General features: G+C 39.3%; 1 protein-coding gene across 5 annotated transcripts; it reads right to left on the bottom strand.

Annotated features, from left to right (window-relative positions):
* Positions 1 to 386: 386 nt before the first annotated feature.
* LOC148861387 (Galactose oxidase/kelch repeat superfamily protein) lies at positions 387 to 26,747 on the bottom strand. 5 transcript variants are annotated; one of them, XM_088941653.1, is made up of 4 exons: positions 26,652 to 26,747; positions 26,059 to 26,124; positions 3,251 to 3,826; positions 387 to 1,464 (listed from the first exon to the last, which is right to left on the bottom strand). In XM_088941653.1, the coding sequence occupies exons 1-4, from the start codon at positions 26,690 to 26,692 to the stop codon at positions 903 to 905; spliced, it is 1,245 nt and encodes a 414-aa protein (XP_088797779.1). In that variant the 5' UTR covers positions 26,693 to 26,747; the 3' UTR covers positions 387 to 902. The 5 variants fall into 5 exon arrangements, with proteins under 5 accessions (XP_088797779.1, XP_088797778.1, XP_088797782.1 ...); XM_088941652.1 differs by lacking the exon at positions 26,652 to 26,747 and adding an exon at positions 26,241 to 26,608; XM_088941656.1 differs by lacking the exon at positions 26,652 to 26,747 and adding an exon at positions 26,357 to 26,533.

Here is a 26,747-nt window from a genome sequence, read left to right as displayed (position 1 = left end):
TTGCTGGTTTAGAGAACATGTTTTCATCTGGTATTTAATACCATACTCCATTAGTCATATAATTTCTATAGTCGGCGCCTGATTATTCCCACTTGAGAAACTTCCCTCCAATTAACATATAGATGATAGATGATGGCTTAATGCAGCAAGACCATAATATGTTGTGACAAATTTTTGGTTTAAATAACATTTTTTCATTTGATTATTTAATGCCATGTTCCATTAATTATATAATTTACATACTAAAAATTTGTTTTTTGAAACAAAACCCAACATGATTTTTTTTTCATTGACGTGGCAATTTCAAAAAAAAAAAGTGAAAACAAAAGCATTCAATGGCACCCCCCCCCCCTCTCAAATGATGAACTCTGTCAAGAAAAAAAAACTTTGTTTACAGAAATAGAGATATAAATAAATAAAACAATACTATGTAAATGACAAAATACAAGTTGTGATTTATACACCAAAGAATCCAGACAATTTTCAATATTTCAATCAAAGAATACATAAAACATTTCGGAGCAGAGATAATGGCCCAATTCGCCCAATCTACTGTGCCCCAGGCTACCCGACCAACATCTAGGAACTAACATCACAATCAGCTTTCATTTTTCCTTTCCCTGTTCCCCCCTGGTCAGCATGATCTATCATTTATCTTTTTCTTTGATCGTTTGGCGTATCTTCTTATAATTGAGAAATTCTCCAACAAACTCAAGGTTAAACTCACTGAATTGCGTCAACTATTAGCTGAGATCTAGTAACGCCTTTCATTCTATCTCAATGTGCACCATCCATGTGCAAGTCCTGCAGATGGAAATCAATTGTCTCTTTTTCCTGTGGCATGTTGATTCTTTAATTTTGACTAGAATTTAGATCACCTTGCAAATGACATTAGGAAAAGTTCATTCTTCCAAGGAAGCACAACCTAGTATAGCCCCCCGTGCTGATCCGCACATTGCTCGAGTCTCCATCCATTTCAATGGCAGAACTCTGGGGTCACAGAATCTCACCAAATCCAGCTTCACTATGTCAAATCTCCCTGCCCCTGATTCCACCCACTTGAGAACCTTACCTCCGATAACATATAAATGATGGCTGACTGCAGCAAAACCATAACCAAAGGCCTCCAATTGCCGGGAATGGTCAGGGAGAACCACAGAAGGAACTGAACCTAGATTGTACCACTCTCCTTGATTGCTATCCCTGGTTTTGATTGAGCTTTCACCCCAATCAACTATGGCATATGCCTGATCATCTTGCACCACTGTAACTGCAAACTGCATTGCCCTTGAGAAAGGCCAAATAGACTCCACGGTATGCCATGTTCCTTCCACTGGATTGAAAACTTCAGAAGTGTTCTGGTCTGGAAATCCCAAATGGTCACTCAGAACATGAAGACAGCCTTTGCATGATAAGCCCAAGCAATCCATACGAGGGATGGGCATTGGGGGTAGTTCTTCCCATCTGCAACTTATTCTTAGTCAACACTAAAATAAAAATTCTTCCCAAAAACAAAGAAAATGAAGCAGAAAATAAAATCAAAGAGATCAAACATATTCTTATTCGACAATTTGTCGTCTACACAATAACACTGACAACAAGAAACCACCAGGTAGACTTGCCTAATAAATAAAGCAATAATCAAATGGAAGAACAATGGAAGTTTTTAAGCCATTATGTTGCTGAAAAACAATCCAAAGAGATTAAATATATATAAAAACAGATAATTTCAACTCCTACATGTCACATTGCTTTAAGCAATAGACATCATGTGACTGAAAATTTTCCATCCATGATCTAATATCTTATTGCTTATTTTTTTGGTCAGTATACCATTACTGCATGTCAACAACCATATTTATATTGATTGAAGAAAAGTGAATATTTTAGCACTTCCAGATTGACGACTTGCTCATCAAGGCCAATGTATTTTTTAGGGACATCAATTCAATTTATATTAACAATTTTTCTATCAATAGGTATGGTTCCTTTTAAAAATTACAAAATAATTTTAGTTAGATGAGATGTATCCAATTACAAGTGGTCTTACAAGAATATAAGCTGATGGAACCAGTGTTGCACAGAGACAACATCAGAATCATAGCTGGACGATACGTGTAGAAGTCCAATTCATCAAGACAAATAAACAAGAACTGTTGGATACATCTATAGAAAAGCTAAACCATTAAAATAGTAATCCATATTTTGCTGAATCTAACATTGTAAACCATAGGAAAAGGTCTTAAAGGTTATATTTGTTAATAAAATTTTATAGGAAAAATGCATTCATTGTAAGTTGTCTACTACAAGAAAAAAAAAAAAGAAAAAATGTTACATAGAAGTTTCCTTCAATAATCGATGGAGTGTCACGGGCCAACATGTAACAGACACTTCATCCATTGAAGAGAGTCCATGTGACCATGCAACACTGGATGGAACAGATTTTAGAAAATATTAGAAAGACGAGATAAACACCAAGAGGAACTAAATCTGTCAGAGAATATCAGCCAGTGTTCCAACAACACAAAACATCAAAGATATGTTGATTTTAGAAAATGTATGGAGAAAGAAAAGACAAACTTAAAAGAAAAGCAAAGACAACCACATCAACTATCATATGCATATTAACTGAAGATGAAAATTTTGTTATGTTGATAACTTATTCAACAAAGCACCATAATCATATATAGGAAGCACATCAAAAGAATCATGTTATCATGTTTCAGAACATAACAAAGTTTAGCTTTGCAAGCATTTGTGCTGAAAATCAGTCCTCCAATGGGATGGTGGAGATGGAGCAATTAGCAGAAATACTGATAATCATGACAAACCAAGGGGAAAACATAATTTCAGCAAACATAAACTAGAGACTGAGAAGATGTACAGAATGTATAAAGATGGATGAAAAAACAACTAAAAGAAATTACGAAATTGATCAAGGGTGGTTTTAAATGTCAAATTCCCAATTCCTAAAAGCATTACCTGCATTGAATGCAAGGGAAACAACTTGAACAATAGTATTTATGGCAATGTTATGAAACATTTGGTCAGAAAATTGTAAAATCATTATGTACCATATGAAACAAAACTGTAAACATCAGAAGGAAACCGGTGAAGGTGGATTTTATACACATGCCAGGTACTATATAAATGGAAGGCAATGTCAGTTGCTTGCTAAAGAATTATTTTAACTAGATAAAAGCACTCTATGCACTGCAATATAGTAACAATCAGTGTCTCATGAACACACCTATCATTTAATGGATCATAAACTTCAGAAAGAGCTAATCCTCTAGTGCATGATGAGGTACGCCCCCCAGCTACATAAACCTTACCAGAGACAACACTGCAAGCAAAGTGAGACCTTGTCGTTCGCATACTGGCTAGCCTACTCCATTGTTTTTTGAATGGATCAAACTGCATAACATCATTTGTAACCAAAGGTTTCTGTGGGGGAAATACCGAAACATGTGGTGCATAGGAGCCGCCAATCACCAGAAACATTTTATTCACACTTACACATGAAAACCCATAGTGGTGCCAGCTGGGATTGGCACTTGGAAGCTTAGGCAGAGGATGCCATCTATCAGCTTCTGGATCATAAGCAATCCAATGGACGTCAGTCCCTTCCGTTAGAACAAACAACCAGTTCCCAGACCATCCTTCTCTAGCTTTTAAGTTGGAATAATCTGAGCTGTGGATTGCATCTCTCCATCTCTTGGACACAGTTTCAAGCAGCCCATGATATCCATGTGACACTTTCGCCAAACATCTCAAGGCCAAGTCATCCGGCAATCCTGGAATAATAGCCTGATGCACGAATTCCCTGAGTGTAACAGTTCAGGATATTAACATAACATATTATATCAAAAATATAAACAATTTAATAGGATCGTTTAGAAAAGAAATTATATCAATCACAACTCTGATCCAACTAAATTGTTTTACCAGTACTAACTAGAACAAAAATTTCTTATCAGGGGAAAAAAACACTAGAACAAATCATTGAGCATATGAATGTCAAGGACTAATTTGGATGACCAGAGGACTAGGTGACGTGTCTCAAAATTGTATTAACTCAATTTCAATCCCAATAGTGGACGAGCTTGGTTGAATTAAATCAACACAGATGGGAGACCACATAGCCTTAAATCTGATTTCCAGCCTCTGAAAATTTTTTGTAACTCTCAGATGTTGCACAGAGAGCATCCAGATCCCTATATATGGATTTTGAGACATGGAGAGATAGAGAGAGAGAGAGAGAGTAAAGATCTCTTCCAGAATTGAAAACCAACAAAATTAAAAAACTTGGATGTATGCAATAATTTTAGATGAACTATTCTTATTTGTTCATCCTATAAAATCAAAATGATCAAATCATCTTTAATGAAATTACATAGGTATGGCGAACAACAGGAAGAAAAAAAAAACAATAAGAAAAAAACAAACATGTTGATAGTGTATTGTCATTCTTTCTTGTGTCTGAGAGGGTAATATTTTTCTTTTCTAAGATTCATTATAAATTACTAGCCTGGCTGCTTGGGAGACAATTCTCTTCTCTTCAATTGGCAGCTCTCTTTCTCTCTAACCTCCCTTGCTTCTCTGCTATTTTAATCTGAATACCATTTTTTATCAATAATTGGTAATTCATTAAATGTTAAGAGAATTACAAGTATATAGAGAACAAATGGAGATAAAACAGCTTGTCTCCAAAACCAAAAGCATTACAACTTAGCCCAAAATATTTGATTTCTCTCAACCCCTTGTTCTGCCAAAGAACCAACCATGCTGATAGCCATTATTCGTACCCATTGAATTGTAATATCCATGCCCCCGGTTATCCTTTTAAACTTTCAACTCATTTTTGTAAACCTACAAATCATTCCCCTTGTTTAGTAATAATTTTGATCACCAATTGTGAATCTCTTTCAACAATCAGTTTTTGTACATTCAGCTCCTTTGCTCTATTCACCCCTTCCATACAATAACTTCAGCCTTCAAGGAACCACCAATGCCTATTGGACCTGAGAACAGTGTCAATACATGCCTTAACTCATTTCTGAAAGCGCCTCTGATGCCTGAAGGGGTTGGATTCCTTTGCTGCTTCCATCGAAGCTAATTTTAATGTACCCATCTTCCAGTGGCAGCCAAGAACTACTAGTTCTTGATTTCAGGGTTGAAGCAAGAGCCACTTCCTCATCAAATCATCCACCAAAAAATCAGAGAACAACTCCATGGATTTTAGCCAGTGAACCACTCTAATGGCTATATACTTTAGTCTGAATAACATTTTACATTTGCAGCATTTGTACATAGAATCAAAGCATTGATCCTGCACGCACACACTCCCTCCCTCCCACTCTCTTTCTTGGTGATTGATGTTAGATCCTGTATATGTCATTCAATAAAGGACAAACATACTAGATTTGCACTCATTGTGGTAGAACATGATTCAATATTGTAGAGATTTGCATGGTGTTCACATTGTGGACATTAGGTTGTGTTGGAAAGAGTACAAAAACAATATGCATCGATAGTACAAATGCAAACTTAGTTTGGTTTTGCATTAATAAATTTTGCATTGTGTTTGGTTGTGATGGGCACAAAGTACAAAAACAAATTTCAAGACTGGAATCTACTACCTATTTTACATTGACCAACTTTGAATGCAAAGTTTGCTTACAAAGACATATTCTTACCAAATTTCAGAAAAAGAAAAGTTACTTTCATTTTCAGTACAAAGACATTCTCTTACCAAACAAGAAACAACTGCAAAACCAAACCAGAGTACAAATTTTCCTCAGCTCTACATTTGCTCTTACCAAACACAGCCTTAGGGATATACTGAGGTTTATTTCCAATTACTTAAGAAGCAAGGTAAAGTAATTTGTTGCAAGTTGAAGAAGTGTTTTAAAAGGCGCACAGGCGAGGCACATTTTGGAGTATGTGCCTCACCTAGATCCTAGGCGCACTGCACCTTGCACCTCAGCCCAGGCATGCGCCTTTCTAAAATTTTGTGCTTTTTGCTTTTTTTAGTCTAACGGCTGGGCAGGGGGCTCCACCTCACCGAAGCTCTGATACCCCCCCCCCCATTTGTTAATGTTGTTCATTAATTCATTGCAATAAAATATCTTCTTAAAAGGTAATGAAAGTTATAAAATCATTATTTTTTATGTGAGAAATAAGAATTTCAGACCCTAACATAGACTTGTTCGGGCTTGCCTCAAGGGGCGTGGTACAAAGGCAAACCATAGAATCATGAGTGCAATATGTTTTACATCACATTAGCTACTTGAAGCAATGCAATTAAGGAAAAAAAGAGATTGTCGGTTTTACATGCTTGAAAATGCTTTATATGTTTGCTTTTATTTTTAAATTTTCATTTGAATACGCTTTACATGTTATGTTTATGTATTTTAATTTTAGATAATAAATTTTTTAAAACATTTTATTTTAAAATTTAACTTTATATTTTTTATTATGTTTAATATTTTTATTTTTTGCATTTTTTTAAATTTTCTGACTTTTTTTTGTAATTTTGCGCCTTGCTTAAAAAGGTGTGTGCCTCGCTTTGCACCTTGTGCCTCAAGTGCAAATTGGCCCTTACACTTCTAAAACACTGAGTTGAAGGGAAGGGGCTAAAAGGGCTAAGGGCAGATCAAAAAGGACATGAATTGTAGTAACAAATGATTTAAGCACTCATAATTTAACAATGGATATGACATAAAACAAAATGGTGTGGCATAACAGGATTCATGAAGCTGACCCCATACAGTTGGGATAGTTATGCTAACTATGCATCACTTCATGATGACACATCTGTTCCACAGCCATCCACTCTATAGTCAAACTATGACTATCACTCAGGAGGAATATGTGATGCTCATGTGCACTTCATAAGCATCCACTCTACTACTACTATAGCACAACCTTCAGGTATTGACTCCAACAAACAAGCGATGTAGTTAGCAAAACAGGATTCATGTAGCTGACCCCATACAGTTGGGATAGTTATGCTAACTACGCATCACTTCATGATGACACATCTGTTCCACAGCCATCCACTCTATAGTCAAATTATGACTATCACTCAGGAGGAATATGTGATGCTCACGTGCACTTCATAAGCATCCACTCTACTACTACTATAGCACAACCTTCAGGTATTGGCTCCAACAAACAAGTGATGTATAGCAAGTCATTATGAGTCGTTGACTTTAGAGTGACCCACATGACAAGTACTCCCACATTATATTCTCATTTTAGTTTTTCATCTACTCCTTCACAACATGCCACCTTGGCTATGGCTAATGGTATATCATCTTGTGAGTATGGGAAAGGACAAGTTAGTCCTAACCCTAATATTCAATTGACATTTGTTCTATATGTCCCTCAGTTTCCTTTTTCATGTCTATTAGCAAACTTACCAAATCATATAGAATTGCTTAGCCACTTTTTACTCTTCTATTGTATCTTTAGGACCTAAAGATTAAGAAACAGAGGGCTTGAGTTAGAGGCCTCTATTATTTATATCAGGTTTCACTGATGCAAATTGGGCTGGTTCACCTACAGATTGTAGATTCTACAACTGAGTATAGTACTTTTCTTAGTGGAAACTTGGTTTCTTGGGAAAATAAAAATCAGAGCATTGTAGCCAAGTGTAGTGTGGAAGCTAAATATTATGCAATGAATGCAATAGGAGAAATGATGTAGCTCAAGAGCTAATTACAATATCATTCATATTGTTACATCTTACTAATATGCATGTTACTACATTCTATTATATACTATACAAATCATTCATACTTTGTTTAAAAGTTTTACAGTTGAAATTTAAGACTTCCAACGGTTTTGAGAAAATAAAAAGAAAAATAAGGAATAGAAATATAGAGAAGTTTCTTTCTTTTTTGTTTTTTCTACTCTCTCTCTCTCTCTCTCTCTCTTGTATTAAATAAAACAGTAATTCCACCGTGGTCTTTTTCCCTTTTGCATAATTCTCTGTCTTAAATTTTACCATATAAAAACATAACGTTCTTTAGTTGCTGATTTGATATGAAATTGCTTTTTTGATGAGTATATGAAATTGCTTTATTAAATACTTATCATATTAGTATCAGTTTTGAAAGTATAAATTAATATAATTGATATATAATTGTCCAAGATATGTTGATTTTCCATTTTTGAGAGGAAATATAATGTTATTAATAAAGAAAATTGCTAATTTTCCAACTAACATGCATGCTGAATTGTATATAAAAGTAGAGAACAAGGAATATCTTAGTTTTTTTATTTTATGAAATTAATATCACTAGGCACCTTAACAACTATGCAAGAGATGAGAATCATAATGACATTTCCTATGCATCTTCACTGTAATAATTAGGTAGCTACACAAATTGCATCAAGCTCAATGTTTCATGAGAAGAAGAGCATATTGAGGTGGACTGTCATTTTGCTCATGAGATAATTCAAAATGGTGTTGTGCTGTAGAGACCCCATTTGTTAAATCAAATAATCAACTTGTATATCTATTCACTAGAGCCTTGCATTGACCCCAACAAGCTAGGAAGTATAGATGCTCCAACTTGAGGGCAAGTGTTAAAAATATACATCAGCAAAATAAAATGTTTAGGCAAATATATGTTAACCAATGTATTTAGGTTCTGTATAAAAGGATCTGAACTAAACTTTTAAAAATCTAAGATATCAATGAAAATATCAATTTAGCATTAATTAACATGGGAAGAGGTTAAAACAGTGCTGCAGACATTCCAAATTAAGAACAACAAAGCATGATAAGAGACATGTGGATGGATAGACTTGTCCACAAATAACACTTGAAAATCTTTTTAGATGGCAAAAAGAAAAAAGAAGACTATAAGAAAGGTGACAAAAAGGCACATGAGAGAAGAAAAAATCATCTTCCACCCAACCAAATCATAACTCTAAACCCTCAACACCCCAATCAATTCCCAAACTAAATGAGACCTCCCAAAAACAAAAACACCAAAAACCAAAATAAAGACAGATCCCTCCAGAACAATTCTTCAACCATAGTTGGTCGAGGTTATGATATAATCCTTACACCTGACCTTATTCTCAACCCTAGAGCCTACCCCTCTTTTAACCTGCCTCCATCCAAAACAAGTTGCATTTCAACCCTATCACCCTTCCTTTGATTTTCCAAATCCCCTTGATCTCCCCTTTGTCTGCTAATACATTCCCTTTCTCTACCCCCACATTCTCCCAAACCTTCCTAACTTCCACCCTCTCCACTTGCCCCTCTTCATTTGAAACCCCCTTTTTTCACGTCCAAAGTTACTAATCTCATCATGTGATTTTTTTATCAGTAACAGTAAGATTCATTAATTAAGAATAGGATTACAGAGGGGAGCTAAAATATCTTAACTCCCCACAAATGCCAACAAAGAACAATTACAACTGAACCCAAAAAATAGAACTCTTATTCACCCTTGCCTAACTAAGTCATCTGCAAATGAATTTGCAGTTCTCCTTACCCATGTGCATCATACTTCAATGTCCTTAGTCAGCCATTTAAATTTCCTATTTTCATTGTTGTAGTTCCAGAGCCTAGAGTTGTCTTCTTTTAGCCATCTCACTGCAGTCCCAGAGTCTCCTTCTATGATCAGTTTATTGACTTTCAGATCTTTAGCCCTTTGTACCCCTTCAAGAGCTGCTAATATCTCAGCCCTCAAAGAATCTCCCACTCCAATTGGGCCAGAAAACATGGCTAACGCATTTCCTTTTTCGTCCCTTATAACTCCCCCTATACCCAAGGGCCCTGGATTGCCTATGCTGCTGCCATCAAAGTTCAGCTTCATAAAACCAAGAGGTGGAGGGTTCCAGTAGCAACTTGAGACCTTCCTGACTGAAACTGAATTTGCAATTTCCTTCTATTTTCTTAGCAAATCGTCCACTGAGAATTCTGCAACAAATCCAGTGTTTTCAACCTATGTAGTACCCTTATATGAGTCACATCTAACACTGCTTCCAAGTTTCTCTCCTTTTCTAAGAAAATCCTTGAACTTCTTTCTTCCCAAATAGTCCAATATACAGCAGCCCTAACACATCTCCACATCATCCTTACCCTTTTTGTTGACCAGTTGGAGGGAGGGGAAGTAAACAAGCTTTGCACATTCATTGGGAAAGTCCACCTGCAACCAAACAAAAAAGTAAACCATTCCCAAATAGAGAATCTCATCATGCGACTGTTTCTCAACATTGATTATACAAACCATGCAACCACCCACCAAAGCTACTAAAAGATTCCAAAACTGCATTCTTCTCATAAGTCTTAAATTCAACCACCTCACCACCCTCTTTGACAACATCCCCAATGGCTCTTTCTGATCTCAAACTATCTTAAGCCTCCTTTACTCCTAAATTAAAACTATCTTGAGCCACCTCACCACCCGCTTTTTTAGGCAACCGAAGAGACGTGGAAGATTAATGTGGAAAGCCACAAGAGTAGCTATCTTATGGTCAGTTTGGGAAGAAAGGAACAATAGAATCTTTAAAGGAGTGGAGAAATCCAAGGAGGCAATTGTAGAAAGGATAATTATTGTGACTATTCAATGGTTGAAAACTTTGGATTTGTTTAAAGACTTCTCAGTTGAAGACATTTACAAGAATTGGAAGTGGTGGCATCTACAATGTAGAGAACACTGATGTGGGCCCCACAGCTGTGGTCCCACTCTGTCCGTAGGGTAGAATGTACCTAGTCATTCTAGGGTTAGCTGATGGTCAATCTGTTATTCTAGTTGTTATTTATATTTCAGTTTTATATTGTTTTATGTATTATGTAAATACCAAGGGCAGATGTGTCCTTTCATGTAACTAGCATAACCTATAAATATTAAATAGAAGTGGCGGCGACAGAATATTGAGATTCTGTCCTTCCTTTCAAATCTTGTGTTCTACTGCTCTCTCTCTACTCTTTCTCCTCTTTCCTCTATACTTTCTCTTTTTTCGAACCTGAAATTTATTAGTGCTCAAGACTGATAGCAGTCTTGAACATCTACATGGTATCAGAGCAAGGCTAGGGTTTCTAATGTGTGTCTAGTACCAGCCGACCACATGAGAATCTCCTAGGACTAGAAGTTGAAAAGGTGGAGTTCGCAGACTGATTCTTGGAGATCACTAGAAGGTTTAGCAGCTGTTGAAGGCTTGTCACGGTTGTAGAGTGTTGGTGGTCAGGAAGAATCAGAGAAGACTAAGGTTCGGGTAACCTTGGAAGGCAGCGAACAGTTTTTTCTTGTAAGTTATTTACTTTCCAAGAGAAGTTCTATCAAAGAAGATAGGTTGGACCTATCTGGAGAGGGCGGCCGAACCATTCTAGGGTTTTCTCCCTTCTATTCTCTAGGGTTTTACAACAAACCCTACTGTTGGGCCGAACTGCCTTAGCTTTGTTTCTCTCTACTCTAGGGTTTGAAAGTGATCTTGTGGCAAGCCCTAGTGTTAGACTGAACCTTGCGATTTACCTGGAGCTGTCCTCAAGTTTTTTTTGTTAGCATTGATCAAATTTTAGGGTTCATATTAACCCTACTGCAAGTCTATCTGTACGGTACTTATTGGAATGTGCAACTAAAATGTTCTCTTTAAGGACTGATTAAAACCCTAATTCTGCCAAGCATATCAGACCTACTTCTAAGCTGTTTTTTTCAGATCCTTTTGGGGTTTTCGAACTCTCTTAAGGGGTGAGAACTGTACGGACAGCTGCTGTTGTGTTTGCTAGTTGGTTTCAAATCAGAGTTATACCAGTTTTGTGCACATACACTGTGAATACAGATCGGTCATACACTGTTTTGATTGTGATTGGTAGTCCAAGTGCTGTTTTTGAGACTTGACCGAGATGGAGTTTAACCAGGCAGAAGGCAGCTTTGGGAACATCAGTTATGGTAGTGTTTCTGAGACGGGTGGTCAGGTTACAACCGTAAAGTTTGATGGATCAAACTATTTTGAATGGGCCCAATCAGTCGTGATGGCTATTGGGGTAAGAGGTAAATTAGGGTACCTCTTGGGAGATGTGAAAGAACCCCCCAAGGGAGACCCTACGTATACCAAGTGGATCCAAGAAAACTACTTAATTATGACATGGTTGTGTAATTCTATGCAGCCTCATATTAGCCGAAATTACTTGTGGGCAAAGACAGCTAAGGAGATATGGGATGTTATGAAAGAAACTTATTCCCAACCCCTTAATGTTGCCATAGCATATGAATTGAAATGTGAAGTGAAAAACCTTAAACAAGGAGAGAAACCGATTTCAATATACTTCTCTACCTTGCAGTCACTGTGGCGTGAGATTGATCACTTAGAGACTCTTGAGTGGGAGAGTTCCAAAGATGCACAGATATATAGAAAGCAGGTCGAGACAAACTGGGTGTTTGAGTTTCTGGAGGGCCTAAATTCAGAGTATGATATTGTGTGGCAATAGATTTTGACTAGAGACAGTGTGACTCTCTCTTAGGCATACTCATTCGTACATAGTGAAGAGACCAGAAGGAAAGTTATGATGCAACCTCAGCCCCTTACACCAGCCTTTGTAACTGTCACACCCAAATCAGGGGGTGATTCAGAGAAGGACAGGAGGAAGGAAGACAAAAAGGATGTGGTATGTGAACATTGTAAGAAACCCAAACATACAAAAGAAACATGTTGGAAACTACATCCTCACTTGGTTCCGGCGAAGTTGAGAAGCAAGAAGGGCACTGCTCATGTGGCCGTGAACACTGATTCAGCATCCTAATCTAGCACAAGAGGAACACCTTTAGAGACCTTAGTTGCAGTTCGGGCTGCCCTAATACAGTTAGAAAAGGAAGTTGGAAATTCAGCTCAACCATCACAGCCACCATTAGCTCCTGCCACATCTGCCTTCGCACATTCAAGTACCCGAGCTTCAGCCTACCATGCCTCAGCTTCAGGTACTACTGAACCTTGTTGGGTAATAGATTCAAGTGCATCCGACCACATGATTAGCTTGCCTTCACTATTTACCACTTACCATTTGTCTTCTAGTAGGGATAAAGTCTCTATTGCTGATGGCTCCCTGGTTCCTATTTTTGGGAAGGGTGACATCAAGTTATCAGATACTATCTCCCTGTCATCTGTTTTGCATGTTCCTAAGCTTGATACTAATCTTCTTTCAGTCAGTAGTATTACCAAGCATATGATCTACTCAGTAACCTTCTTCCCTGACCGATGTGTTTTTCAGGACTTGGAGATGAAGAAGGTGATTGGGACTGGCCATGAGACGAATGGGATCTATCTACTCGGAGAGAGGTCCCGTCAGGAAGAGTCAGTAGGGAAGATGTCTTTTGTTTCTCAGAGTGAGTCCGGTTATGCTTTGGCATAACCGATTAGGTCATTTGTCCTTTTGGTCTCTAAAGAGTCTGTTTCCAGCTTTATTTGAGTCTATTGAGTTGTCTCAGTTGCAATGTGAAAGTTGTGAGTTTGCTAAGCATTGTAGAAACTCTTATTTATTGAGCAATAAAAGGAGTAATAATTTTTTTGATATTGTGCATACTGATGTTTGGGGGCCCTATCACATCCCTTCCACGGGTGGGTACAAATATTTCTTGTTATTTGTTGATGACCATACCCGTTTTTCTTGGGTTTATCTCATGCATTCACGAGATGAGGTCCCTGCCCTGACCCAAAACTTTCACCAAATGATCCTAACCCAATTTGATGCCAAGATCAAAGTTCTTAGATCTGATAACGCAAAGGAATACTTTGCTAAACCATTGACATCTTACCTTCTTAATCATGGGGTTATACACCAGAGCTCTTGCCCTCATACACCTCAGCAGAATGGAGTTGCAGAAAGGAAGAATAGGCACATCTTGGAGGTGGCTAGAAGTCTCATGTTTACCTCCAATGTCCCTATGCGCTTCTGGGGTGATATTATCCTCACAGTTGTATATTTTATTAATTGGGTTCCTTCCCGTGTCCTTGATATGAGATCTCCTTTTTCCCTTCTATACCCAAGTGAGGAGTTGTTTTCTATTCCCCTTAAAATATTCGGTTGTACACGCTTTGTTCAGCTTCTCGGACCCCATCACTCCAAGTTCGAACCCAAGGCCTCCAAATGCATCTTCCTTGGTTATGCACAAACTCAAAAGGGTTATTGCTGCTATGATCCTGTCTCAGGGAGGAAGTTTGTCTCCATGGATGTTACTTTCTTTGAGGAGACACCCTATTATCCTCGGGTTTCTCCTCAGGGGGAGAGTAGTGAGAGTGGGGGTTTGAGTTCTTTTCTTCAGGGGGAGAGTAGTGAGAGTGGGGGTTTGAGTTCTTTTCTTCAGGGGGAGAGCAGTGAGAGTGGGGGTTTGAGTTCTTTTCTTCAGGGGGAGAGCAGTGAGAGTGGGGGTTTGAGTCCTTGTCTTCAGGGGGAAAGCAATGAGAGTGGGGTAGTTCCTTTACCTATTCCATTGGGTGATGAGAGCTGCAATGGTGAGGGTGGCCAGAGGGATCAGGAGTTGAGGGTCTATCACAGGCGGTGCAGACAGGTTGATCCCGGTCATCAGCAGTCCAAGCCAGCTCCAATCTCATCTGCAGCTCCAAGTCCAGGTATTACAGTCCTAGGGCCCACAGAGACTTCCTCTATTGTTGCCATTTCACCTCCTACAAATGACCTTGACCTTCTGATTGTCGTCCGTAAAGGGAAACGACATTGTACCACTTCTAAAGCCCACTGTATTTCCCAATTTTTATCCTATGATCGCCTATCTCCTACCTATAGGTCCTACCTTAGTTCCATTTCCAATGTCCCTATTCCAAGAACAGTGCAAGAAACCCTATCCGTCCCGGAATGGAAAGATGTAATGCAAGTTGAGATGGATGCCCTGTTGAAAAATAACACTTGGGAGGTAGTTGATCTGCCCAAAGGAAAGAAACCAGTTGATTGTAGATGGGTATTTACTGTGAAACATAATGCAGATGGATCCATTGAGAGGTATAAAGCTCGGTTAGTTGCAAAAGGGTTCACCCAGACTTATGGCATAGATTACTTGGAGACCTTTGCCCTGGTAGCCAAGATGACCACCATTCGAGTCATATTATCCCTTGTAGCAAGTCACGCTTGGCCTTTATACCAAATGGACGTGAAAAATGCTTTTCTGAATGGAGACCTGCAGGAAGAGGTTTACATGCGTTTGCCTCCTGGATTCTATGATGCAGAAACAGGCAAGAAGGTCTGCCGGCTCAACAAGGCTTTGTATGGTTTGAAGCAGTCACCTAGAGCTTGGTTCGATAGATTCAAACTAGCCCTTGTGAAGTTTGGTTACGTACAAGCCCAATCAGATCATACTCTATTCATCAAGAGGGTAGAGTCCTCCTTGACACTACTTGCAGTATATGTTGATGATATTGTGGTGACAGGGAATGATAGCCATGAGGTTGAGTCCCTTAAACAGCTCATTCATCAAGAATTTGAGGTGAAAGACCTTGATGTACTCTGGTATTTTTTGGGTATTGAGGTTGCTAGATCTAAACAGGGGATCTTTATCTCTCAGAGGAAATATGTCCTAAACCTGTTGGCAGAAACTAGAAAGTTAGGTGTCAAGCTTGCGGATACACCCATTGAACAGAACCATAGGATTAGTGCAGAGAGTGGGGAGCCTCTTGAAGACAAGGTTATGTTCCAGCGATTGGTAGGAAAGCTCCTATATCTCTGCCTCACTTGGCCAGATATTACTTATGCTGTTAGTGTTGTCAGCCAGTACATGCATTCTCCTAGAACCACACATTTTCTTGCGGCAGAAAGAATTTTAGCATACTTGAAGAGATGTCCGGTAGGGGTATACTGTTCAAGAACAATAACCACATGAAGGTGGAGGTCTATACGGATGCCGATTGGGCTAGGAGTGTTGATGACAGAAGGTCTACCTCAGGATATTGTGCCTTTGTGGGAGGTAACCTTGTCTCTTAAAGAAGTAAGAAACAAAGTGTTGTCTCCCGATCTAGTGCTGAAGCAGAATATAGGTTCATGGCTAACAGAGTAGCTGAAATCCTATGGCTAAGATCTCTACTTGAGGAGTTGGGTATTGAGTATGAGAAGCCCCTGATGTTGTATTGTGATAATCAAGCAGCTATTAATATAGCACATAATCCAGTGCAGCATGACAAAACCAAACACATTGAAGTTGACCGGCATTTTGTACGAGAGAGGGTCTCATCTCAAGAAGTATGCCTCCCTTACATCACATCCAGTATGCAACTAGCAGATATCCTCACTAAATTCGTATCAAGAAAGAAGCTAGAGGTGGACCTATCCAAGTTGGGAATGATAAACATTTACTCCCAACTTGAGGGGGAGTGTAGAGAACACTGATGTGGGCCCCACAGCTGTAATCCCACTCTATCCGTAGGGTAGAATGTACCTAGTCATTCTAGGGTTAGCTGATGGTCAATCTGTTATTCTAGTTGTTATTTATATTTTAGTTTTATATTGTTTTATGTGTTATGTAAATACCAAGGGCAGATGTGTCCTTTCATGTAACTAGCATAACCTATAAATATTAAATAGAAGTGGCGGTGGCAGAATATTGAGACTTTGTCCTTCCTTTCAAATCTTGTGTTCTACTGCTCTCTCTCTCTACTCTTTCTCCTCTTTCCTCTATACTTTCTCTCCTTTTTCGAACCTGAAATTTATTAGTGCTCAAAACTGATAGCAGTCTTGAACATCTACATACAACTTCCATGAAACCTATTGTGCAGGAATTGTAGTCCCCACCAACACAACAAAGAGTGAAATTGAACTTCGATGGGAGTTCTAGAGGTAACCTGGGCCCTTCAGGTATAGGAAGAGTATTCAGAGATGAAAATGGCAGAATTGTGGCTTTGTTTTCAGGACCAATAGGAGTGGGGGACCTATTGAGAGCGAAAGTGATGGCCTTGCTTCAAGGTGTTAGATATGCCAAACAATTGGGGTTACACCAAATTGAGATAGAGGAAGACTCTAAATTGTTGATTGAGTGGCTACAATCTGGTAAGTTGGGAGCCTGGATTTATAGACAGCCCATAAGGGAAATCCTCAACATAACAAGGGAGATTGGTGCATGCTTCGAATGGACAAGGAGATCAGCTAATAGTTTAGCTGACACGTTGGCTAAACAAGGGACTGTGAGGGAGAGAATGTTCTGGGCAGTTTGGTAAGAAAGATTACTGGGGGCTCAACACCTACTTAGGGGTTGACAGTTGTACTTAAATCTGGAAAGTTATTCTTAAGTTATACCAATGAAGTTACCATTCCCAATCAAAACAAAATCCAATTTTTCTTTCACTCGACCCTTCTCCATCTCTTTAAAAACTTTCTTTTCTTTGCAAACCTTTCATCCCCCAAGAAAAACAAACCCAACATTTTAGTTACCTTCACCTTTGTACTTCCTTGACATTAATCAATCTATTAACTGTGTTTCATCAATAACCACCTCAACTGACTAATCATCCCCTTACTCAAAATCTACCTCAATTTCTTCATCATTTAAAGGTTTAGTTCTATAAATTCTCTTGTAAACCCTAACATCCACAAAATCTCCATTGTCCAACTCTTCATCCCTTTCAACCACCTCTTCCCCCCCTCAACTTCTCCAGCCTCCTTTGTTTCTTCTACCCACAAGACTCCATTCGCTCCTTGTTGAACCGACCCCTTCTCGCAGCCATCCTTACCCCCCCCTTTCTCCCCAAGACTTCATGAATCCCATTTGATGAGAGCAGATTTGGCCCTCCAGTGGAATTGTGACACGTGGCACCTCGTGCCAACTAAGTATGGCCTCCAGGCAGCTCGCCATAGGCAGCTCGCCACAGGCAACGTGCCACAAACTACAGTAGTAGTTTGGCATATTGCTTGAAGATCTCCTGCCTAACGACCTGGCCCAGACACTGACCCGCCGACTGACACGGGCGCCGACCTGACAACCTGGCCCAGACACCAACACGCCAACTGACGCAGGCGCCGCCCTGACAACCTGGCCCAGGTGCCGACCTGGCCGCCTGACACAAGCGCCAGCCTGATGACCTCGAGGAGTTCACCACCGTACCCCGGTTCTGACGGGATGTGACGAGTCTTACCGTTTGGAGGCTTTTCACCCACCTAACCCGCGAGGACTCCGGTATATAAAGACCTCACCCCCCAAAGGGGAGGGGAGAGGGAAAAAATGTGGAGATAATCCCTGCTCTCTAGCTCTCTCGTTTCTCCAATATTATCTTCAAAGCTCTCTACAATCAGAGTGCTAACTTAAGCATCGGAGAGCCCCCGCCGGGAAAATACCCCCGGGTCCTCTAATTCAGTCCTCACGCGTCCCTCAGCTCCCGCCGCCTACAAAGAAGAGGAAAAGATGGAGTTCCCGCAGGTCCCTCAGCTCTCGCCGCCTACAAAGCGGAGGAAAAGATGGAGTTCCCGCAGGTCCCTCAACTCCCGCTGCCTACAAAGCGGAGGAAAAGATGGAGTTCCCGTAGGTCCCTCAGCTCCCGTCGCCTACAAAGAGGAGGAAAAGATGGAGTTCTCGCAGGTCCCTCAGCTTTCACTGCCTACAAAGGAAAGAAGACCACCTCATGCAAAGGGCAGTCGGGTTGCGCTGCACCAGGGAGCTCCACCATTCTCAGTCACAGGCCGCCTAGTAGGGAGTTCGTCACCAGGTAGCTCTCCGCCAGGGAGCTCGCCACTAGGCAGTTCGCCACCAAGTAGCTCATTACCAAGGCACGTCACCACCAGGTCAAATAACGAGGTACTTAGCCAAAAAAAAATTTACATCACAAAATATTGGTACGTGGCCAGAAACGGTTACATCACCATTGATACAACTCCCTGATATCTCAATTGATACATTTTCCTGTGCTTCCTATTCAACAAACTCCTCGCCACATTCACTAATCCTCTCCTTCACCAAACCTTCTATAAGCCCACAACGTAAACCCCCACCACCATCAGACCTTAAACATCTTATCTATTGTAAGGCATTGTCATTTCCCAAACCTTCAATAGTCGCCTCCATATTCTAAATTCTACCTCCAATTGATCAAGCCCCACAACCTTTTGCCGATGACCTAGCTTCAATCCCAAAAATCACCTTAATCCTCAAAGTTCCTTGCAAATTTTGCCGACTTCGTCACTGGTAGGTACTGCCTACCACAATAGCCTGAGGGAGACTAGCCTCCTGAAATAGAGAAAATAGAGGAAGAAGAAGGGTTTTCCATTCATGTCGTTATTACATATTTGAGAGCCTTTTATACTTGCTAAATTAACTCATCATGACATCATGTGAATCAAATATTCCCATGTGCAGAGGTAACTGACTCCGGAATCGGATCTGTTGTCGTGGTTGTTGGTCTCTGTCTTCTAGAAAACTGTTGTGTGATGGGTGACTGTTGAGAATGGCTAGATAGGGTGTTTTTGGTTTTTTTCTCCTTTCTTATACTCTCTTAGTATTTGGGCACCCATATAGGGGCCTTCTTGTAATTATTATTTTCTCAAATTATAAAGTAATCTTTTGAGGGTGTGAACAGTGAATAACACACACCTCTCGACACTTGCTCTCTTCTTCCTCTTCTTCTTCTTCTTCTTCTCTCTTCTCTTCTCTTCTCTTCTTCCTCTCTCTTGAAACCCTAGTTTCTGCAACTTGGTATCAAAGCGGGTAGAAGCATCTGGGAGTTGTTCTCTGTTGATCTCCTACCCAAAGGTGAACTGCTGACATCAGCAGTCCGTACAGGTTCCGGCGGCAGTCTATGAAACCTACACAGTTTGATTTGCCCTGATTTTAGAAAAAAATTGGTACGACTCTTGTCATCATAAGAAGCTTCTATGATTTTTTATGGATTTTTTAACGAGAATTTTGCAGAAATTCCAGATTTGATGTCGAGCCATGTACAGCAAGTTTAATGATATTTTTTCTGTTGTAAAACCTAGACCATTCAGGTCGTTTTTCAATTTGGGATTGATGGGAAGTGGTCCCGTAATTTTTTGAGCACTGTGTGATTTTTGGGAGATTTTTTTTCCTTCTATTTTGCTGCCAACCTAGTATTTTCGGGCTTCCTTTGGTTCTTAACCGTGTGGTAACCTAGTTTTTGGGTCTAGAACCTCGGTTAAAGTGATGGGGGTCCTTTTTGGTTGGTGACAAGGCGTCTTCTTAGAATATGGAATCATCTATGGATTTTCAAATGGTTCCCGGTGTGCTCCTAAGAACTGTAGATATTTCTAGTGGTATGATAACTACTGTTAAACTGGATGGAACTAATTTTTTAGAGTGGTCTCAGTCTGCTAAACTTACCATTACTGGGAGGGGTAAACCAGGATTCATCACAAGAAGGGAAGTGAAGTCGAGTCCTAAAGACCTGAAATTTGCAAGGTGGGAACAGGACAACTCCCTTGTTATGTCATGGCTGATTTGCTCAATGCAACATCATATTGCCTGAAATTACATGTTTCTTCCATCTGCCAAGGATATCTAGGACAGCGTGGTAGCTACTTATTCCCAAGTTAACAAAAGAAATAGATCACATGAAATCTCTAGTTTGGAAGGACCCTAAAGATGGTGAGCAGTATCAGAAGTACATAGAGGAGAATAGAGTCTTTGATTTTTTTGGCAGGCTTAAACCCAAAGTTTGATTTCACTAGGCAACACATTCTTAGTGCAAGTGTTGCCTCTCTTGCTACTACTTACTCTCTTGTACAAGGGGAAGAAAGTCAAAGAACCTGAGTACTACAAGAAACCAAGACACACTAAAAGAAAGATGTTGGAAGCTCAATCCTCATCTAAAGCCGGAGAAGTACAAAACCGGGAAGAAGGGCAATGCACACTTGGCTATAGTTGGTAATGATGCTCAGCCCTTAGATGTGCTTGACTCCTCTGATGTGATGGACAAACTCAAGAATATATTGTTGCAGCTAGAGAATGGTGGAAAATCCTCCTCATCTGGCTCTGGACTAAGTAATCTATCTAGTTCATATGCCAAGACAGGTACTACACTTGCTTGTTCCACCTCCTTTAGCCCATGGAATATAGACTCTGGAGCCAGTGCCCATATGACTGGTATGTCTTCACATTTTACCTCATATAAGTTAACCCCGGGGAAGGGCAAGATTACTGTTTTTGATGGATCTCAAACCCCAATCACGGATCAGGGTGAAATCAGAATCACTAATAACCTTTCTCTTGACTCTGTTCTACATGTGCCCCAGCTACAAAAAAATTTATTGTCTATTAGTTCTCTAACAAAATCCCACAATTGCTCAGTGACCTTTCTCTTGTGTATTTTAGGACCTAAGCACGGGGAAGACGATTGGAAGTGGGCATGAAGTGGATGGAGTCTACCTCCTAGATGGACCTTCAGAGCATGGATTGTCAAGCCAAACCGAGTCTTGTTCCAATGAGAAAATGAGTCTTTTGAAATTATGACATTGTCGCCTTGGTCATATGTCTGTCAATTCTGTCAAGTTTTTGTTTCCAAACTTGTTTGATTCTGTATCCAAATTGAATTTTGAATGTGAAATTTGTCATTTATCCAAACAATGTAGAAACACATATTTTGCAAGTAGTAAAAGAAGTAATGTTACTGTCCACTTGATCCATACTGATGTTTGGGACCCATATGTTGTCCTCTGTTAGGGGGGGTACAAATATTTCATTCTCTTCATTGATGACTAAGATCGGTATACATGGCTTTATTTAATGAAAAGTAGAGATGAATTTCCTTTGATTGTTCAAAACTTCATGAATATGGTCGAGACACAATTTGAGAAAAGAGTTAAGATAATAAGATCGGACAATGCCAATGAATACTTTGAACATCACTTGCATATATTTTTTAAAGACAGGGGCACTATTCAACAAAGTTCATGTAGTCATACTCCATAACAAAATGGGGTGGCTAAAAGAAAAAATAGGCATGTGGTTGAAGTTACTTGAGGCTTATTGTTCCAACTCGTTTCTGGGGTGATGTTGTTGAGACAGTTGTATATCTCATTAACAGACTCCCATCAAGGGTCCTTAACCTTCACTCTCCTCATTAACTATTCTTCCCTGATGAGAAGCTCCTTTTAATTTACCCCTTAAGGTCTTTGGTTGTATTTGTTTTGTTCATGATACAAGTCCTGCCCCGGCGCAAGTTTGATCCTAAATCAGTTAAGTGTGTATTCCTTGGTTACTATCCAGTCTAAAAAGGCTATAGATGCTTTGATGCTCTCTTTGGCAAGAGATATGTCTCTAAGGATGTTACCTTTTTGGAATCCTCTTCCTTTTTCCAGTCACCACGTCCTTCTCTTCGGGGGGAGAATGCAAGTGAAGATTGTACTCCCTTCTACCTTCCTATTCCTCCCTCTCTTCCTACCTCTGTTCCTTCTCCTCCTCCTCCTGTGTATCAACCTCAGTCCTGGCAGCAGTTTTTCATCAAGCGTAGTAAGAGGGTGGCTCCTGAAGCAGAATGCCCATCACAATCTGATTTCTCAGACTCAAGTAATCTTGAACCTCCTGATAATCCTATTATTGATTCTAACCTTGATGTTCCTATTGCCATTTTAAAAGGGTAGAGGACATGTAGCAAGTATCCTATCACTATGTGTCTTGTGATGCTCTTTCACCTTCCTATTGTGCCTATATTTCTGCTATCTCTTCTGTTTCATCCCTTGCATTGTTAAAGAGGCAATGCAGTGCCCCCCACTAGAAGGAAGCAATGAACCAAGAAATTGAGGCCCTAATAAAGAACCAGACTTCAAAGGTTGTTCCTTGCCCCAAAGATAAGATTCATGTTGAATGTAAGTGGGTTTATACTATTAAGCACAAGATAGATGGCTCAATTGAAAGATACAAAGCTCGGCTTGTAGCCAAATGATACACTCAAACTTATGGCATTGATTATCTGGAAACCTTTGCTCCAGTTGCTAAAATGAACTCTATTCGTGTGATCATGTCTCTTGCCGCCCATTACTCATGGCCTTTATATCAAATGGATGTAAAGAATGTCTTCCTTAATTGGGACTTACAAGAGGAAGTGTATATGGACTTACCACCTAGGGTAATTTTTCCTAACAGTGATGGAAAAGTGTGCCGCTTGAAGAAGTCTTTGTATAGGCTAAAACCATCACCAAGAGCATGGTTTGATAGGTTCAGGAATGCCATCTTAAAGATTGGTTTTTCTCAATCTTAGGCTGACCACACCTTATTTATTAGAAGAATTGATGGTAGAGTAACAATGTAGATAGTATATGTTGATGACATTGTTGTGACAGGTAATGGTATCACAGGTATCTCTCAGTTAAAGTCATTCCTTGCTTCTGAATTTGAGATTAAGGACTTTGGTGATCTCCAATACTTTCTTGGCATTAAAGTTGCAAGATCAAAGAAGGGGATTTTTCTATTAGAAAGGAAATATGTACTTAATTTGCTTCATGAGGTTGAGAAATTAGGGTGTAAGCCTGTAGAAACTCCAATTAATCACAACCACAAGTTGAACTCTACTGAAGGAGAAGTTCTTCCAGATAGGGGGTATATCAGAGATTGGTGGGACGCCTTTGTATCTTTGTTTGACTAGACCTGACATTTCCTATGTTGTTGGAGTGGTTAGCCAATATATGCATGAACCCAGGACATCTCATATGCAGGCAATTAACAGAATTTTAGCCTACCTGAAAGGATGCCCTAGCAAAGGGATGTTGTATTCCAACCACGGCCACCTAAAGATTGAAGCTTACACAGATGTTGATTGGGCAGGGTCCATCAATGATAAAAGATCTACATCCGATTATTGTGCCTCAGTTGGAGGCAATGTGGTTTCTTTGAGAAGTAAGAAACAATCTGTGGTTGCTCGTTCTAGTGCTGAGGTGGAGTACAGGGCAATGGCTCATGGAGTGTGTGAACTACTCTGGTTGAAGACCTTATTGACTGAGATGGGCATCCAAGTAGATGTTCCAATGAGACTATATTGTGACAATCAAGCAGCCATAAATATTGCTCACAATCCAATCCAACATGATCATACAAAGCATATTGAGGTGGATAGACACTTTATTAAAGAAAGAATTGCTAGCGGAGAGATTAGTCTTCCTTTTGTAAGGTCAAAAGACCAACTAGCTGATTGCCTCACTAAAGGTGTTCACCATCCAAAGTTTGCAAAGAACCTTGCCAAGATGGGCATGATTGACAAATATGCTCAGCTTGAGGAGGATTGTTGAGAATGGCTAGACAGGGGTGTTTTTGGTTTTTTTCTCCTTTCTTATACTCTTTCAGTATTTGGGCACCCATATAGGGGCTTTCTTGTAATTGTTATTTTCTCAAATTATAAAAATTTTAATCTTTTGAGGGTGTGAACAGTGAATAACACACACCTCTCGGCACTTGCTCTCTTCTTCCTCTTCTTCTTCTTTTCTCTTCTCTTCTTCCTCTCTCTTGAAACCCTAGTTTCTGCAACTATGACTTCACCCTTGGATCGGCATGGGCTAATGGATCTAGGCCTAAGTAAGTTGCCTATCCTTTAGCTCTATGAGCATACCTTGTCACACACCATACCCAACATCCCTCAATGCAGAACTAACATCATTACTTGAAGCCTTTAAAGCGACAGGACCTTCTCTATCACCAAACTAGGTATAAGGAGGCACTACTACAAAATCAGAAAATCAACAGCCAGTTCAGCCACCGAAAGTCATCAAATAGCTTCTAAAATATATGCATAATTCAACACATTAAATTTTTTAAATTATTTGAATGAAATTACAATGATGATACTTTTTGTTTGTTTTTTATCATTTTTTTGTGAAATTTTATGTATTTTTGTCAAAAGACCCTCCCCTGAGTGGGTTTGAGATATTATTTCCAAATTGATTCATGCTTCTTTTAATGACTTTGATTTGTTAATCATAAACTGTTAAATTTTTCAAAGCCACTACTGGGGGCTAATTTAGCAGGATTTGTGAAAGGATGCTACCCCAGGAGAAAGCTCCATTTATTTTCTACCAAGGACCTTGGAGCTATAGAGACATATTTAAGATAACTCAGAGTTTTTGGGTTCCAATGGGTGCAAATTGTATGGATAATGCCTTAGCTAAATATGGGGTGCATAAGAGGGATTTGTTTTGGGGGAGGTTCCGAGGAGAGCCCAATGTGTGTGCGTATAACCATGGATGAGTATTCTTTCTGCATAATGGTCCCATGAAGCAGTAGTACAGACCAAATAACTGGACTTGGACAGACAATGACAGATTTAAGTTGAGAGATAGGTTCAATAGGAATGGAGAATTTGAAGCCTCTACTGAGCTAAGTCATGGACCTAGAGCTCATAGAGTTGGGACTCATTCAATCACAACAGCAGAGAAAGATCAGTTGGGGCTTAATGCCTTAATCTCAAAAGAGAACAATATGACCTACAAGATTTTCAGTCTATATATGAAAATGCCAATATAACACTGAATTGCAAGAGAATGGAATTGAAAAGAAAGACTAAAAGCACTTGAGGATATAATCTACTGTTTGATTATGCAAAAGTTGTGTTTGATACTTCAGGGAGTAGAGCTACAGTTACATACATGGTGGATCTTTTTTGGTTTTTCACTTATAACTCAATAATTCATGAATTGCGTATTTGATCTCATAGAGAAGGCTGTAAGGCTTACATGGACTATAACAATGTATATGAAACTGACATGAGTTTGGAAATTCTATATGTACGTCTAGTAGAGGTCAGCATGGGAACGTGGTAAGATGTCTACTATATAATATAGTGAAAAAAAAAAAGATAACATTACCTTGTACTTGGAATTCCAGGACTAAAGAAAACCCATTAATGGGCATCATATCTCTAGAATTATAGGGTAATTATATATCTTTATGTAGCAATCAGTAATTATATAATTTAAAAAAAAAAAAGAAAGAAAACCCAATTTTGTATAAATAAACTAATAAGCATTAATGGGCATCATATCTCTACGTTGTGTAAACCAAGACATGCAACCATTCAAGAACTACATCATCCCCAATCATGAATTTTACAAAACATAAGCAAAAGGTAAATAAATAAATTATTCAAAAGAGAGTAATAAATGCATACTCTTCAACAGTAGGTCCAGATATTCCAGAAGACAACATGGAAGGAAGAGCAATGCTCAAGGAGCTCCTGAAAAAACAAAACCAATAAACCACGTACAGGTTAGTAAAACATCCAAAGTCTTCGCTTTGCTCTTTAATGGAGACTAAAGAACGCATACACAGAAAGGCCGAAACCCATGTGACCTTGTAAAAGTTTTAACGAAATCGACGGTGATAGAAGAAAAGGAAGACGAAGTGTAGAAATGCACATGGGAAAAAAAAGATGATTGAGAATAGGAGAAAAGGGGCGAACCCCCTGCCTTCATAAAAATAATGAGTGGCAAAGTCCCTCTTTCCTATCAGAGAGGCGGAGAAGATTGTGCGAAGTCATGTTCTCGAATATGGAAATAAGGGGGAGGAAATTGGGGGAAGCCCCGATGTTAGCGTCAAGAAAGGAAAAGAGAGAAAATAAACATATATACAAAAAGAAGGATCATAGGTGAGAGGGCAAATTTTGGGTATCATTATCAATAAAAATAATATTTTTAAACTAATTTTTAAAGTAAGATTATTTTTTCAACAAAATATAAAAAATGGTAGAAATATTCTCCCCACCTCGGCTTTCCGTCTTTCTCTTTCCTCCTCATCCTTTTCATCACCACTTCCTAAACCCTTGGCCCTCTTTTCGGATCCCCGCCGGAACCCTTGGCT

Source organism: Nelumbo lutea, chromosome 4 (genome assembly GCF_056320005.1).
Source record: "Nelumbo lutea isolate HS-2025 chromosome 4, American lotus-T2T, whole genome shotgun sequence".
Taxonomy (NCBI): domain Eukaryota; kingdom Viridiplantae; phylum Streptophyta; class Magnoliopsida; order Proteales; family Nelumbonaceae; genus Nelumbo; species Nelumbo lutea.
The sequence above is the reverse complement of the archived record's forward strand: the minus strand, read 5'-3'. Positions and strand labels throughout refer to the sequence as shown.

Coding starts and splice junctions, on each gene's coding strand:
- LOC148861387 (XM_088941652.1), bottom strand. CDS start 26,362: ATGAAGGCAGGGGGTTCGCCCCTTTTCTCCTATTCTCAATCATCTTTT. Junction 3,827..26,058: donor TCTGGACCTACTGTTGAAGA/GTATGCATTTAT, acceptor TGTTACACTCAG/GGAATTCGTGCATCAGGCTA. Junction 1,465..3,250: donor TATGATCCATTAAATGATAG/GTGTGTTCATGA, acceptor AATAAGTTGCAG/ATGGGAAGAACTACCCCCAA.